At 40.7% G+C, this 16,076-nt stretch overlaps 1 protein-coding gene across 1 annotated transcript; it reads right to left on the minus strand.

Moving 5' to 3' along the window:
* Nucleotides 1-601: 601 nt before the first annotated feature.
* On the minus strand, nucleotides 602-16,058 carry Zswim7 (zinc finger SWIM-type containing 7). Its single transcript, XM_042672091.1, has 5 exons — nucleotides 15,890-16,058; nucleotides 11,017-11,038; nucleotides 7,418-7,520; nucleotides 1,985-2,089; nucleotides 602-993 (listed from the first exon to the last, which is right to left on the minus strand). Exons 1-5 carry the CDS (start codon nucleotides 15,963-15,965, stop codon nucleotides 889-891), a joined length of 411 nt encoding a protein of 136 aa, XP_042528025.1. The 5' UTR covers nucleotides 15,966-16,058; the 3' UTR covers nucleotides 602-888.
* Between the last annotated feature and the right edge of the window lie 18 nt (nucleotides 16,059-16,076).

The following is a 16,076-nucleotide window of genomic DNA, read 5'->3' on the forward strand; positions in this document are numbered from 1 at the left end:
ACAGCGCCCAAGCCCAGAGTTCAAGCCCTATGACCGACCAAAAAAAAAAAAAAAAAAAAAGTTCAAGTTAAACTTACTTGTTGGGACCTAAGGTGTTAAAAAAATTTCTTAGCAAAGATATAACTCTGTATATTTCAGTGAAATAAAAATGAAGCTTAAAAAAAAAAAGCTTAGGTTACTTCTTGTTGTACAACTAACTGTACCTATTGTCTATTTTACCCTGAAAGTTGCTTAAAAATGTAAGTGGATCCTGGTGCCTATGGCTCATGCCTGTAATCCTGCTATTTGGGAGGCAGAGACTAGTTGAGGTCAGCACAGGAAAAAAGTTTGTGAAACTGAATTACTAGTAATTTAGTCAAATACCTATGTTGTAAGCTAGGCACCTGTGGTTTATGCCTGTAATCCTAGCTACTCAGGAGGCTGAGATCTAAGGATCATGGTTTGAAGTCAACCTGACAGAAAAGTCTAAGAGACTCATCTCCCGAAGTGGAGGTGTGACTCAAGTAGTAGAGCACCAGCTTTGAGTGAAAATGACAAGCAAGAGCACAGAGGCCTGAGTTCAAGTGTCAGTATCAATACACACATAGAAAAAAAATTCATGTTGTGAACACAGCATGATATTTCTTTGAATATGCAATACTCAATTCCTGTAGAGGCGTGTTTCCATGAGAAGATTGCACAGGGTTCCAAGCTATACACATACCCTCCATATCTCCCACCTCCCACCCAAAGTCCCTCCTGCAGCCTATCAAAGAAAAGGGACACTAACAAGAAGTCTCTGGATGATCAATTTCACTTCTTTTTCTTGTGATCTGTGGCAAGTTAAATGCAGTTCTTGATGGGCTTTTGTTTTCAAAGATGATGTTCTATCTGCACTTTTCTTGCTTCTCATTTCTTCTCCATCAGTATGTCAGTCAGTTGCTTGTCAGAGACACTGACCTGCTGGCAGGTCCTCATAACCTGACTAAGATAAACTGCCAAGAGATGCTTGCACTGGAATACAAAACACAAACTTATTAGCAACAGACAGAGCCACAGCTGACCAGTGTCATTATCACCATCTAAGAAGAGGAGGAGGAGGACGTGGTCTGTGCTTTCAGCTAAGGCTCCTCCTTGCCTTCAAAAAGCCATCATAGCACTGGCTACCGTTCCTTGCGGCACTCACTGCAAGGCTGCTCAGCACTCCTCGCAGATGATCTCATTTAAATTTGACAACCACGACTTGAGGACAGCACTTAACCCTGTTTTATCCATATTTTCAGAAACTATGGGCTATTCCTTTAACCACTGTCATATTTCTGGGGTGGGGCAGGGTTGGAAGTTGGGGAAACATACTTATGATTCATCAGTTAAAGACAGTGGCCTTCTGAGAAATGGGATAGCCAACCTGGCAAGAGATGTTCCCAAGAGATGTTTTAGAAGCTAACAGTGTGAAAGAAGTGGACCCTATTGTTTTCTTCTTTGTCAAGACTTAATAAATAGCATCCAGCTCTTCACTATGGAATAAGTGTGTGGATATGTCCTGTTCCTGCTTGATGCTCTAGACTGATAAAATTAGCATACGCTTAGAGGGACAGGAAAAGGCACTCCTGCCTCATGTTAGGTGCCAGCCTGCCTTTCAGGCAGAGAGAACATACAAGCCCTATCTAGAGTTGGGGATATTCAGTTGCCAGCATCCAATTTAGTTCCTGTTTTTGTTGGGCCACCTGAATTCCCAGTACCTATGTCCAGGATCACCCTGTTGTTCTCCCCAAAACATCATCTGTGGCCTTTTATATGAAAAAGCAGGAAATTTATGTAATTCTAAAAATGACACTGCATTTCAGGAGGCTAGACACAGAGAGATGACTGAAGATGAGGGCATTAAACCACTATTTCAACACACAGTACAATTCCCATTTTGTGAAACTCTTAAACCACAAAATAAGGGCTGATAGTTTCCCCCTTGATTTGTCTACAGTGTCAACGGCCTTTCCTTCCTTACCAGTAGGCTGTCACTTTTCCGCAGCACTGAGAAGGCAAATGCAGGACAGGAGCAATAATGACAAGAAGCCAAACATGTGTATGTTTTACCAGAACTTCCAAGTACCTAGAAAAAAAAAGAACAGATGGGATCAGACCTCACCCCCACCCCGCCCTGACTTTATCCATCTGGTGACTCAGTGCTGCAGACTGCACTGGAAAAAAACTGCAGTATTTTATGCAAAGGGGGAAACTTTTCTTCTCTTCCCTTCAGCATGGACACATCCATCTCTCTGCATGCTCTCTGCCCTTTAGGACTTTAGACAATGAAACTGAAGAGTTTCAGGCTAGTTAAACCATCTTTACAAACCATTTTGTTCCTATGCCTAGTGATTCATGGGGCTGATGCCAGAGATATCCAAAGAGGTGAAAGGGAAAGCTTCTCCCATCTACATTTCATTGTGGGGTTTCTTAACCTCTGGTATTTCACAGCATGTGTATACATTGCTAAAGCTTCCATCACATACTTCAAGAAAGCATGGGAACAGGTAAAGAGTGGCTAGGTCTTGGGATAAAAAAGGAGAGAAGGACTTTTGAAAAGCATTTGAGAGTGAGAAGAGTAAATAGAGCAAGGAATCTTGTGAAAGGGATGACTCAGTGCTCAGGATGGAGGTCTCAGGAAGAGGCAAGCCCAGAGCTGCCTACTCATCTCTCAGGATGGAAGGCGAACACAGATAAGTGTGTGGGAGTGCTGATGGCAGTCACAAGGAATTTTTTTAAAAGAGAGATAAAGTAAGATTTGTTTGTATGTGATTAGACAGATTTGTCGGAGAAGTCTCTACTACCAAGTAGCCAAAATCTTTGATTAAAACCTCTCAAACAGGGAGCCAAAACAAACCTTTTCTTCTTTCAAGTTGATTCATTTCAGGCATGTTATACTGATAGACAGCTGACTAACACAGAGTTTCATTCCTAATTTCCAAACTGGAAATACAAGGTTATTATTAGTATTCAAGGGAAGCAGAAATACCCAAGGACTAGTTCACAATAAATTGTCACAAATTTACCACAGAGCCTTCAAATTAGCTTAGGAGTTAACATGGCAATCTAAATGAAAAAGTCAAGTTTTAGCTGGGCATCAGTGGCTCACGCTTGTAATCCTAGACACTCAGGAGGCTGAGATCTGAGGATCGCAGTTCAAAGCCAGCCGGAGCAGGAAAGTCAATGAGACTCTTACCTCCAATAAATCAATAGAAAACCAGAAGTGCTGCTGTGGCTCAAGTGGTAGAGTGCTAGCCTTGAGCTGAAGAGCGCAAGGACAGAGCCCAAACCCCAGAGTTCAAGCCCTATGACCACTAAAAAAAAAAAAGTCAAATTTTTTAAAGAAAAATTATGTCAGCTCAACCTACTCCCCACACAATAAGGCAACTGGTAATGTTCACTGTTGAAGAATTATAGCAAATTCAGGTGTTTTTGTTTTATGGGTCACACGATAGCCATTTTGGTGAAGTTTTTTAACCAAGTTGACAGAATTCACTGTGGGTTGCTAGATGACCAGGAAAGGCCAATGATGGGTAAGATGACTACTGTATCCATTAAGGATTTTAGCTGTTTTAAATTGAGTATTAAAAATAACATCTTATATATTTCTTATTGTGTTATAACTTGTCTCGGATACCACTCATTATCAACAGAGAAAGTTTCCAATGTATCCGGGAGACTTTCACTGGGGAGACAGCATTATAGCAGACTTTTTGCTGTTGGAATCTAAAAAAAGCTCACCAGTATTCAAAGTGACATGACTGATCCTTGGATGCCCAAACTATTTACTAATGGCTAAGAGTTCTTCCTTAGTGATCTTCCATGCTTTTTCTTTCCAGATTTCAATGTAAGGAGTAATAAGCCTTTGATTCTGTACTGAGAGATGATTCATTCAGTGGTTTCTTCTTGTTGTGGATCCTCAATCCATCTGAGTGCTACCTGGACTATGCTGAATAGGGATCAGGGCAAATTCCACAGAGCCTCTCTTGCCTGATTCCTTCAAAGGCTGACTGAGATTCAAATTCAAGTGTTCAACTGCTTGAGGCAGTAAATACAGTAAAGAGAGTATTTTAAGTTTGTTTCTTCTTAATCTAGCAGTGAACAATGAATGAACCCAATTTATCAGACAAAAATCTGCATTAGAAATGTTCAAAACTGGAAATTGACCTTAGGGATAATTTAATGAAGGTCCTTCCCCTTCAATGGAAAAATGATCTTCTTTTATAGGAATTGTGCCTAGTACTTCCACTCATAATCTGGAATGTTTCTCCCCCAAAGAAATGAGATTTTAGAAAAGAAATATGCAGGGAAAAAAAAGATACTCAAGACCATGACTAGACTTGTAGAAATCTCTCTGGAGGAAGTCTGCTATGACTTCAGTTACGTTCCAAGGAGGGCAGCCCACGTCTGCAATCATCAATTCACAGGTACAGTTTTATTTATTTTATTTTATTTTTTTCAGATCCTGGGGCTTGAGGACTTAGGGCCTAGACTCTGGCCCTGAGCTTCTCTGTGCTCAAAGCTAGTGCTCTACCACTTGAGCCACAGCACCACTTCCAGCTTTTTCTCTTATGTGGTTCTGAGAAATCAAATCTTCATACATGCTAGGTAACCATTCTACCACTAAGCCCCATCCCCAGCCCCAGTTGTGTGTGTGTGTGTGTGAGAGAGAGAGAGAGAGAAAGTGAGTATGTGTGTGTGAGAGTGTGTGTGTGCGCTAGCACTGGAGCTTGAACTCATCTCCCTCAAGGCTGGTCTTCTACCACTCAGGCCACAGCTCCACTTCCAGCTTTTTACAGGCTAATTGGAAATAAGAATCTGAAGGATTTGTGTGCGAGTGCTGGCTCTGAACCGAGATTCTCAAATCTCAGTGTCTTGAGTAAATAAGATTGTAAGTATGAGCCACTGATGCCTGGCTTAGTTTTTATTTTATGACTGCTCCAAGTCTTTAGGATACTTTGTAGTCTCAAGCTGCATTATTTTTTTTATTTTTAAAATTTTTTTGGGGGGGGTCTGGTTGTGGGCCTGAATTCTGGGCCTGGGCGCTGTCCCTCACCTCTTCAGCTCAAGGCTAGCGCTCTACCACTTGAGCCACAGCGCCACTTCCGGCTTTTTTCCTTTTTTGCCTAAGTGGTGCTGGGGAATCGAACCCAGGGCCTCAGGCATGCAAGGCAAGCACTCTACTACTGAGCCACCTTCCCAGCCCAAGCTGTATTATTTATTCTTCTGTTTGGCACTACTCTCTGGAGAAAAGATTATTCATTCTTGTCTTACTAAAAATACACTGGCTATGTGACTTCCATTAGCAAATGCAATGTAAATAGCCAAGCAGAAACTTGTAGCATATCATGTTCTTTTCTCTCTGCTATGACTTCTACAACACTCCACATATTAATTCACCAAAACTGAGATCCTGAATAAATGTGATTTGGAGCACAGCTGCAATCAACTTTTCATACACAAGTGGATGTAAAACTCCGTTTTTGTAAGTCTGTCAAATTTGGAGGTCACTGTTCTTGTGGCATTACTTAGCTTCACCTGACCAACTATCTCCCTTCCTAAGTGAACCAAGTTTCTCAAAAGCAACTCAGCAACAAAATGATGACTTTAGAATAAGTACACATTATACCTGGAGGTAAGTTTATGAGGGCTGACCTATGAGAATAAAGGTTGACTTATGGAAAGATAACTAGTGGGGTATCAAGGTGGTAGGTGACACAGCTTTTATTATTGTATACAACCTCTGAATGAAGCTAAATCCTCACCGTATTACTAGACAAATCAACCATTAAGGTTAACGTGAACATGTAGATTTCTATAATTTCACTTAATTTAAAGCCCATGCTGACAACCGCAGACCTAGGAATTTAACTCTTTTATAACATAAGATGTGAATGACAGAAAGCTAAACAATTCATGTTGACTACCAAAACAGAAAGGGAAACTAAGTTAATTTAAAAAAATTAAACAAGAACTTTAAGATGTAACTAACAATGAGATCACAAAAATGGAGGATGGTAAGGATGTGCTTACCCAGATCAAGTGTTACACTTACAAATGCAACTGAGACCAAAATTCTGAGTCAAGGCACAGTTCTGGAGTTTTCAGTATTTTAACTACATAAACAATAAAACAGAAATGCCTCTTCATGTACAAATAATATATTAAGGAACTGATTATTAAGAGACTGATTATTCACCATGAGAAAATGCTCCTTCCAGATAGTCTCTTCTGAGTAGGAAAATACCAAACAAAAGTTTTAACTGTAACTATAGCATCCAAATGTACTCCATTTTCCTTAATGAAACACCTGGTGTTTTTCCAGGTCAATAAACTTAGGCTACAATGTGGAATGGCAAAGGCACATATTCTCAAAGTAAGCTTTCCCCAATTCATTTACTACCCAGGAATTAACTGCTATGGTTTCTCAATGAGTTAATTGATACAGTCTAAGTGCTAAGAGGTTCACTGTAAATAAATCAGAATCCAATAAAAAAAAAAATCTCTCCCAGCCTAGTCTTCAGCAAAGCTTGGACAACAGATGAGCCTCTTCTACATTATTGTTAGATCCATACAATGATAGTGAGTATAGTTAATAGGTCATATTTAATTACTAAATGCCTAGTGAGACTATATTGTGATATAAACCAGCAAAGAAGGAAAAATGCACATGATCTCGTATGGATTTCTAAACTAGTTGAACCCATAGAAGCAAGAAAGTAGAATAGTGGTTTCCAAGAAACTAGGGGTAGAGAAGAAGAAGTTAAGGAAATATTGGTCAACAATTTCAGTTAGCTGGGTGCCAGTGAGTCAAGCCTGTAATCCTAGCTACTCAGAAGGCTGAGATCTGAGGATCACAGTTCAATGCCAGCTGGGGGAGGAAAGTCTGTGAGACTCTTATCTCCTTAACCACCAGAAAACTGAAAGTGGTGCTGTGGCTCAAGTGGTAGAGCGCTTGCCTTGAGCTGAAGAGCTGAGGGACAGCACCCAGGCCCAGAGTTCAAGCCCCATGACCAAAAAAATTAAAAAAAAAATTCAGTTATGCAGGAAGAGTAAGTTTGGATCTATTATACAATATTATGACTATCATTAATAACAAAGCATTGTATACTTGGACATTTCCTAAAAGTACATTTTAAGTATTATCACAAAAAATGAGTATGTGAGATAGAAATACTAATAGCCGGATTTAAGCCCTCTCAGGAGGTGTACATGCATCAAAACATTATTTTATATCATAGCAGTAAAGTTTTGTCAAATAAGTAAAATTATTTATGTTAATTTTACTAAATTGGCTCAAAAATTTTCAGTACCTCAGGAAAAACTTCAAGAAGGTTGCAGCTTTCAGAAATTCATAAAGAGATTTGTGTCTTAGGGTTTTTTCTTAAGATCATCCCCACCTCCAAACATCTACCTGGTAAACACAACGTCCACTGGGTGATGAGATCAAAGTGACAGACTGTCGATCAACTAGGTCCAAGGCCTGGATGGCTGATGAGCCAAAGATAAACTTCAGCCTGGGAAATACAAAGGCTTTGATTAGAGGGTCTGACTTTAGTCATCTCAATAACTTGACCTGAACAATCACCATCCTTGACAATTTTTTTTTTTTTTAATGCTGGGAGTTAAACACAAGGACCTCTGCATGCTATGAAGCATTCTAGCATTGAGCTACACCCCCAACCCATTCATACTTAATGATTCTTAAAAACTCATTTGAAAAAATTACTCAAGGGCCCCCTAGAATAGACTTAAAATCTTGTTTATTTCAGATGGTCTTTTTCTTTTTTCAGTAGTGGGCCTGAACGCTGGGCCTGGGCGCTGTCCCTCAGCTCTTCAGCTCAAGGCTAGTGTTCTACCACTTGAGCTACAGCGCCACTTCTGGCTTTTTCTGCTTATGTGGTGCTGAGGAATCGAACCCAGGGCCTCATGCATACAAGGCAAGCCCTCTACCACTAAGCCACCTTCCCAGCCACTTTTTCTTTTTAAGTGACTAAACTATTGCAGATAAAGAAGCCATTTTTAGAATCTTTTGTGTTGCTTCCTTCTTTTCTGCCCACCTTCCTTTAATCTCTTTGGCAGTCATATGCATTTCTTTTCTTTTTGTTTGGTTCAGGGGATTGAACAAAGTGCTTCACGCATGCTAAGCACAAACAACTCAGCTACACCCCTAGCACATGAATTTATCAGTTTCTTTCCTGTTAATGTTTCTGCACACACATGCATATGTACATATGAGGACACATCTACATGTTATTGTTTTTATAAATTAGAAGATATAATAGGTATATTTCTTTATTTTCTTTTTACATACTAATCTCATATATAAAACTATTGGGGAGGTAGGAAGGAATGCTTTTGAGTTTTTCAATTAAACATACAAAGATTTAGTCCATAAAAATAAAACTTAATGAGAACCTTAGCCAAGATAATAAGTTTTAGAACTTTTTTTTTGGAGGGGGTCCGGTCATGGGGCCTGAACTCTGGGCCTGGGCACTATCCCTCAGCTCTTCGGCTCAAGGCTAGCGCTCTACCACTTGAGCCACAGCTCTACTTCTGGCTTTTTTCTTTTTGCTTATGTGGTGCTGAGGAATTGAACCCAGGCCTCAGGCATGCAAGGCAAGCACTCTACCACTGAGCCACCTTCCTAGCCCAAATTTTAGAACTTTTTAAATCTATGTTTTTCTATTTTTATGACCTATTACGAACATCTCTTGAATGAGAAATATTTTCTATATCACTCTTAATGGCCTCAAAGAATTCTCCTCAAGTATATTTTGGTTAGATTGTTTCCAAGATTTTTTGTTTTGCTTTGTTGCTATCATAAACAATACTGGATGAGTAAGCTCACTGTCAAATGTTAATGAGTACTATGATTACTTCCTTGGGGTACATTCTTGTAGGTAGACTATATATTGAAGACAATGTATTTTAAAAGCTATATTGCCTGTTTCCAGGTTACCTTCCAATTTATATTCCTACCATGTATCAGTTATTTCTTCATGTACTTCCCAACACATTTTTCTGTGATTACTAGTTTTGTAGGTGAAAAGCTGTATTATTATTATTAATTATTTGCCAGGACTGGGGCTTGACCTCATGGCCTGGGTACTACCACTCGAACCACACCTCCACTTATGGTTTTTTTGGTGGTTAATTAGAGATGAAGGTCTCATGGATTTTCCTGACCTTGTTAGCTATGAACCTTCCTCCTCAAATCTTAGCCTCCTGAGTAGTTAGGATTATAGGTATTAGCCATCCACACACAGCAAAAAGCTGTCTTATTATTTTTCTTTTTTTTTTGGGTCCGGTCGTGGGGCCTGAACTCTGGGCCTGGGCGCTGTCCCTCAGCTCTTCAGCTCAAGGCTAGCGCTCTACCACTTGAGCCACAGCACCACTTCCGGCTTTTTTCTTTTTGCTTATGTGGTGCTGGGGAATCGAACCCAGGGCCTTAGGCATGCAAGGCAAGTGCTCTACCACTGAGCCACCTTCCCAGCCCTTATTTTTCATTTTTATGGTCACCATAAGATTTATCATTTTTCAACCAAAGCTTTTGGCTATTTGTGTTGTTTTATTATTTGTTCTCTCTTTTTTTGTTTTTAAAGTGGTCATTCATTTTTCTGTCATAAAGTATAAAACTGGAAGTGGCGCTGTAGCTCAAGTGATAGAGCGCTTGCCTTGAGCTGAAGAGCTGAGGGACAGTACCTAGGCCCAGAGTTCAGGCCCCACGACCGAAAAAAAAAAAAATCTAAGAAATAAGAGAAATAAAGAAAACAAGCCAGGTGCTGGTGGCTCTCAGCTATAATCCTAACTACTCAGGAGGCTGAGATCTGAGGATCAAGGTTTGAAGCCAACCCCGGGTAGTCAAGTCCCCATGAGACGCTCATCTCCAAAAACTACTCAGGAAAGCCAGAAGTGGCCCTGTGGCTCAAGTGGAGCGCTAGTCTTGAGCACAGTGAGGCTCAGGGACAGCACCCCAGCCAAAAAGGAAATAGAGAAAACATTAAAGCCTTTCTCTAAATCCCACCATCTTCCTTCCTTTTAAGGTAACCACTGGCTGGTGATTGAACCCAGAGCCTTGTACATGTCTGGCAAGATCTCTACTATTGAGTTACACTATCTAAATCCATCTTTAGGAATTTAAAGGCATATTTAAATGTGTATACATGCAATAAATGGAATTTCTTTCTCAGTACTTTTTACTTTTTTATTGGCATTAAGAGTATAATTATATTTTTGGATTTTGCAATATAAAGGAGAATGGTACTTGATTTCTGTATTTTTGCTGGGAGGCTGAGGCAGGAGGATCATGTGTTTGAGACCAGCCTAAGCTACATAGACAGCTTATCTCAAAAACCAAATAAAAGCCAGGCTCCAGTGGCTCACGCCTGTAATCCTAGCTACTCAGGAGGCTGAGATCTGAGGATTGCGGTTCAAAGCCCGCCCAGGAAGGAAAGTCTGTGAAACTCTTTTCTCCAATAAACCACCAGAAAACTGGAAGTGGCGTTGTATAGCTCAAGTGGTAGAGTGCTAGCCTTGAGCTGAAGAGCTGAGGGACAGTGCCCAGGCCCAGAGTTCAAGCCCCATGACTGACAAAAAAAAAACAAACCCAAAACCAAAACCAAATAAATGACCAAACAACAAAACCCACTGAAAGCTGAATTATTAAAATAACTAGAAATTTAATGTTTTTTTCTTTTTTAAGTAGTTACATTATCTATAAATAATGCTTGTCTTTCTGTAAGGATACATATACTTCTAGTTTTTTTCCTATGTTAGTATAACAGCTACAGTTTCTCTAGTGACAAATAGGTTAATACAAGAATGCCTTGTACTGATTAATATAATGCTGACTATTTACTTGGAGAGATTTTTTTTTAACAATCATATAAAAAATATTGTTCCTAGTTTAGCATAACTCTTAAAATGCCAACAATTGATACTGTACGAGTCTGGCTTTTAAAGCACAGTAATGGTTAAAAAAATTATAAAGACAGCAGAACATGTACTTACGATAAGAGATGCTCATCAGGAACTGTAATACAGAAATGGACGCACATTAGTCATGTTAAACTAATGACTAGAGACATAAAAATCTTTAAAAGACTATAACGAAAAGACTATAACCAAGATGGTAAGTTCAACCTACGTGAGTAATTTTATTATTTCCCCAAATGCCACTAAAACAATAATAAAGGGGCTAAAAAATAACATCCAGGGGTAAGAAAGATAGGGAGAAAGAGCAGCTAAGGTATGCTGGAAGTTGGTAGAAGAGTAGAAGAGTATTTTATTTTATTTATTTATTTTTTTGCCGGTTGCGGGGCCTGAACTCTGGGCTTGGGAAAGGCTAGTGCTCTACCACTTGAGCCACAGTGCCACTTCTGGCTTTTTTTTGCTTATGTGGTACTGAGGAATCGAACCCAGGTCTCATGCATACAAGGCAAGCACTCTACCACTGAGCCACCTTCCAGCCCAGAAAATAATTTTTAAGATCTCAGAATCTTAAGCAAGCCAACCATCAACCCAGTTGTAATCCAGAATCCAGTACTTCTTTTCTATATTGGTGACACCAGATAGCTATGGAGGTGGGGATCAAGCAGGGACATTGAAATAAAGATTTTTTTTTTGGGGGGGGGGGTCCGGTCGTGGGGCCTGAACTCTGGGCCTGAGTGCTGTCCCTCAGCTCTTCAGCTCAAGGCTAGCGCTCTACCACTTGAACCACAGCGCCACTTCTGGCTTTTTTTCTTTTGTGCTTATGTGGTACTGAGGAATGGAACCCAGGGCCTCATGCATTCAAGGCTAGCGCTCTACCACTGAGCCACCTTCCCAGCCCTGAAATAAAGATTCTTTGAAAGTAGGTTTAAGAAGTATTAGGCTCCTTCCTTCACTCTGGGAAGCATAGGCTTAGGTTCTACAGCCACACAAATGCAGGCTACTTTTTCTTTATTTTGAGATACCAGGGATTGAACCCAAGACCTCACACATGCTACACAATCACTGAGCTACACAGTCTGCAGTCAGGCTTCCATGCTCTAGGCAGGAGGATAGAAGCCTTCACTTCCAGTCAGAATGTTTTTCCCAACTAAGTAGCCGGTCCAAAACAATTACAGTGACACTGACTATCCATAAGCTCCTCCACACCCAGTCTCCTACTCTTACACATGACCAGACAAATAAAAATTATCAAACAAAGGGAAGAAGACACAGCAAAACAGCTAATTAAAGGGAAAAATTGCAGAGAGAAGAAAAATTCAGACACCTATCATTAATAGCATGAAAGGAAAAAGAAAACAAGCTAATGCAATTACAAAATAAGGCACAAGAAATAATAAAGGATCTTCAGAGGAAAAAGTTACAAGTTAAATATGACAGAAGAAGCAACAAAAATGCATGCGAAATCTGGCAGATACAGCTGAAGGCAGTAGAGAAAATGAACACGATGAAATACAAGGCAGATGATAAGTCACTCAGAGAGACAATAAAGGACATTCAAACAGCAAGAATGAAAAAACAGAGGGAGGAAACTCATCCATCAAGCAAATTAAAGACTGCTTCCAGAATTGAATACGAACTTCTAGCTTGAAAAGATCCACTAAGTACCCACATGGGTAGTGAAAAACAAGAATAAACCTTTGCAGATGATTCACAATACTGGTCATAAAAGGAAGATGCAGTTGGCCCTCCATACCCATGGATTTCACCAGCCTTTGGTCAAAAACAGTTAGAGGTTGGGCTCATGCCTGTAATCAACAAGCTGGAAGTCAACTTGCACTGCATATTGAGACCCTGTTTTCTATACTTCCCTCCAAGAAATCCAACCTATGCTTGTACTTAATCTGTACAGACTTTTTGGTCATTATTCCCTTAACCACTCAGTATATCTATGTAGAATTTGCATTGTATTAGGCATATGAGTAATCATGACTATATAGGAGGATATGTATAAGTATATAGGTTATATGCCATTTTATGTAAAGGATTTGAATATCAGTTGTACCCACAGAGGGTCTTGTGAGTAATCCTCAATTGATACCATGGGACAAATATAATTCAGACTTCTAGAGATAATAAAAACCATATACAAAAATCAGTAGCAACACTAGAAGCTAGTGGAATAACACTTTTAGATGTTTGGAGAAATATTATTTCCAACATATAATTTAATACCTAAAAAACCTATCAATTAAGTATGAGGGTAAAAAACAAACACTTTTTCAGACATGTAAAGCCTCAAAGACTACATTTCATGCTTCTTTCTTGAGGAAGAAACCAGAGTATGTGTTCCATTAAATAAAGTAGAAAACCAGAAAGAAAAACTACAGAATAGGGGCTGGGAAGGTGGCTCAGTGGTAGAGTGCTTGCCTTGCATGCCTGAGGCCCTGGGTTCGATTCCTCAGCACCACATAAGCAAAAAGAAAAAAGTCAGAAGTGGCGCTGTGGCTCAAGTGGTAGAGCGCTAGCCTTGAGCTGAAGAGCTGAGGGACAGCGCCCAGGCCCAGAGTTCAGGCCCCATGACTGGACCAAAAAAAAAAAAAAATATATACCAGACATAAGGCCCAATCAAGGTAAAGAGAATTCTCAAGATAGTAACAGTGAAGGGAGATCTCAGAAGACAGCTAAGATTAGCTAGTTCATACTAGGCAAGTCAAAGGCTCTAGGAGAGATTTCAGGAAAATAAAACTGTAAAACACGTAATTCACCAGAACATTGTGAGTGGAAATTTAGAACAGGCAGGATTATGCATAAATAAGCAGAAAACTAAGCAAGAAATCAAAGCCAAGAGGGGTTATAACTCCAGGAAAACCAAAAATTTACACAGGAAAAGTAATTACAGCTTCCTGCAGGGCTCAGATATGACTATATTTCATCTTACAAGTATAAACTTGGGTTCCTGATTTAAAAATTACCATTGAAGAACTGGAATTAGGAAGTGTGTATGACTACCTAGAACCAAGATTTAAAAAAAGCAGAAAACAGTTTTGCCGGGCTAGGAATATTGCTCACTGGTAGAGAATTTGCATAAGTGTATGCAAGATCCTGAATTTCACCTCATCACTGAAGACAAACAAAACCAAAATTGTCAGTCTGGTTCTACTAAAAACAGGAATCAATGGCAGTGGTTCCAGTATCAAGTGCATCTTTCAGGCCAATTCAAGATTGTCAGTGTGTGGATTAATCCACTCTGGCACAGACACCACAAGTCTGGCAAGGCTTGTTGTGATACTCATAACATTCCCAAGTTTGAGCATCAACCTTAAGAGTTCCAGAAGAACTGTTTGGGCTAACAACATTAGGCCCCAAATTCTTATTACTTTTGACTGAAAGGAGAGAACAAAAGTGGCTTACTTTTCTGGCTTTCCAAAACAATCTCAAGGAGGTTGAGGATTTTAGCTCATTAGAAAAGCAATGCCCTGAGTTCTGTCCTCAGCTGCGGAGGGGGGGTTCGGGTGGTGGCATGCGGGAGGACTCAAAGGGTTGGAGGTATGGTTCAGTTGGTAGAATACTAGTCAGTGAGCCAAAGAATTAGGTATTGAGCTCAAGTCCCAGTCTTGGACACGCACACATTTAAAAAAAGGAAAAAGCCCAAAAAGAATTCAAACTTGCACAGAGTGCATAAAAATGAATACGCCATAGCAATTTGGAGTTCTAATCTGACATCTTGACATTGGAAGAGTAGTTGTAATTGCCTTTTTTCTCCACAGAGCTGAAGGCTGTACTAAAGGCATTACATTTGCCAGAAGTGCTCTTCCACTGAGCTAAATTCCCAACCCTGAAAGAATAGGTCTAATTAGTAAGTGTAGGCTGAATTCATGGCCTGGGGGCGCTGTCCCTGAGTTTTTTTTTTTTCTTGCCAGTCATGGTGCCTGAACTCTGGGCCTGGGCACTGTCCCTCAGCTCTTCAGCTCAAGGCTGGTGCTCTACTACTTGAGCCACAGCACCACTTCCAGCTTTTTCTGTTTATATGGTGCTGAGGAATCGAACCCAGGGCCTCATGCATGCAAGGCAGGCGCTCTACCACTGAGCCACCTTCCCAGCCCTCTCTGTGATTTTTTTTTTTTTTTTTTTTTTTAAAAAAAAGGCTTACTCTACCATTTGAGCCACAGCTCCACTTCTGGCTTGCTGTATGTGTGCGTGTGTGTGTGTGCGCGCGTGCGCGCGCTTAATTGGAGATAAGAGTCTCATAGACTTTTCTGCCCGAACTGGCTTCAAACCGTGATCCTTAGCCTCTAAAGTAGCTAGGATAAAGGCATGAGCCACCAGCTTTAATTAGCACATTTTGATGGGAAGTTTTATACTTGTATGCTCAGATCACTTTCTCAGTGATTTTTGGTGAACATAGGTACAGAGCACTCTCTGCTGGCCAAAGGGGGAAAAATACTTGTACAACATTGCGGCAATTTTTTTTGCCTATGCATTTGGATTTTGTGAACACAAAACGTTTGTTTCCTGGGCAAAGCACACGAGAGCATTAATTTCAAGGTTATGATCAGCACCTACACTGATCAGATAACAATTAACAATTCAGAATAATGAATAAAATGTTCAACAGTCCTCTTTCCTATGCAGGTCTCCCCGCCTTCCTGCTTGCTCCCGGAGGGAGAGGACATACTGCTGGATAACATATATCACTTTAATTCGACCAAATGCATTTCCTTTCTTCCTTTTTGGTAGTGGAGTTCGACCTTGCACTGGCCACAACTCCAACCCATCAGCCAAACTTTACTAATTACGAATTGCTGTCTGTCTTGTTTTTTCATTTTTACGATGGTGGGGGCTAGAGACCGAGTTCCTCGGCGGGTAGAGGGAAGCATCCCCGCGGCCAGGGCCGGAGGGCGCATGCCCCGCGGCGCACGCCCTCCCGCCTCCGCACCCTGCGGCTCCGTACTTCGAGCGCTCTCCCGCACTGCCGCGGCCATCTCGCTCAGGAGCTCTTCCACCACTTCCGGCAGCACGGCGGCCATGTCTCCACGAGCTGCACGCTCTTCAGCAAACGCGAAGGCAAGTGTGGAACCACCTGTGGAAAATTCCCGCCGGCTGCCAGGGCGGAGCGAGACGGCGTGACGTAGGCCTCC

This window comes from Dipodomys spectabilis, unplaced genomic scaffold (genome assembly GCF_019054845.1).
Source record: "Dipodomys spectabilis isolate Male_0828 unplaced genomic scaffold, ASM1905484v1 ptg000018l, whole genome shotgun sequence".
NCBI lineage: Eukaryota > Metazoa > Chordata > Mammalia > Rodentia > Heteromyidae > Dipodomys > Dipodomys spectabilis.

Bases quoted from the DNA above. Each gene is read 5' to 3' on its own strand.
- Zswim7 (XM_042672091.1), bottom strand. From the start codon at position 15,965: ATGGCCGCCGTGCTGCCGGAAGTGGTGGAAGAGCTCCTGAGCGAGATG. The intron at 7,521-11,016 runs GTAAGTACATGT...TGTATTTCCCAG, and splicing joins CCTGATGAGCATCTCTTATC to GCTGAAGTTTATCTTTGGCT. The intron at 994-1,984 runs GTAAGGAAGGAA...TTTGTATTCCAG, and splicing joins GGAAAAGTGACAGCCTACTG to TGCAAGCATCTCTTGGCAGT.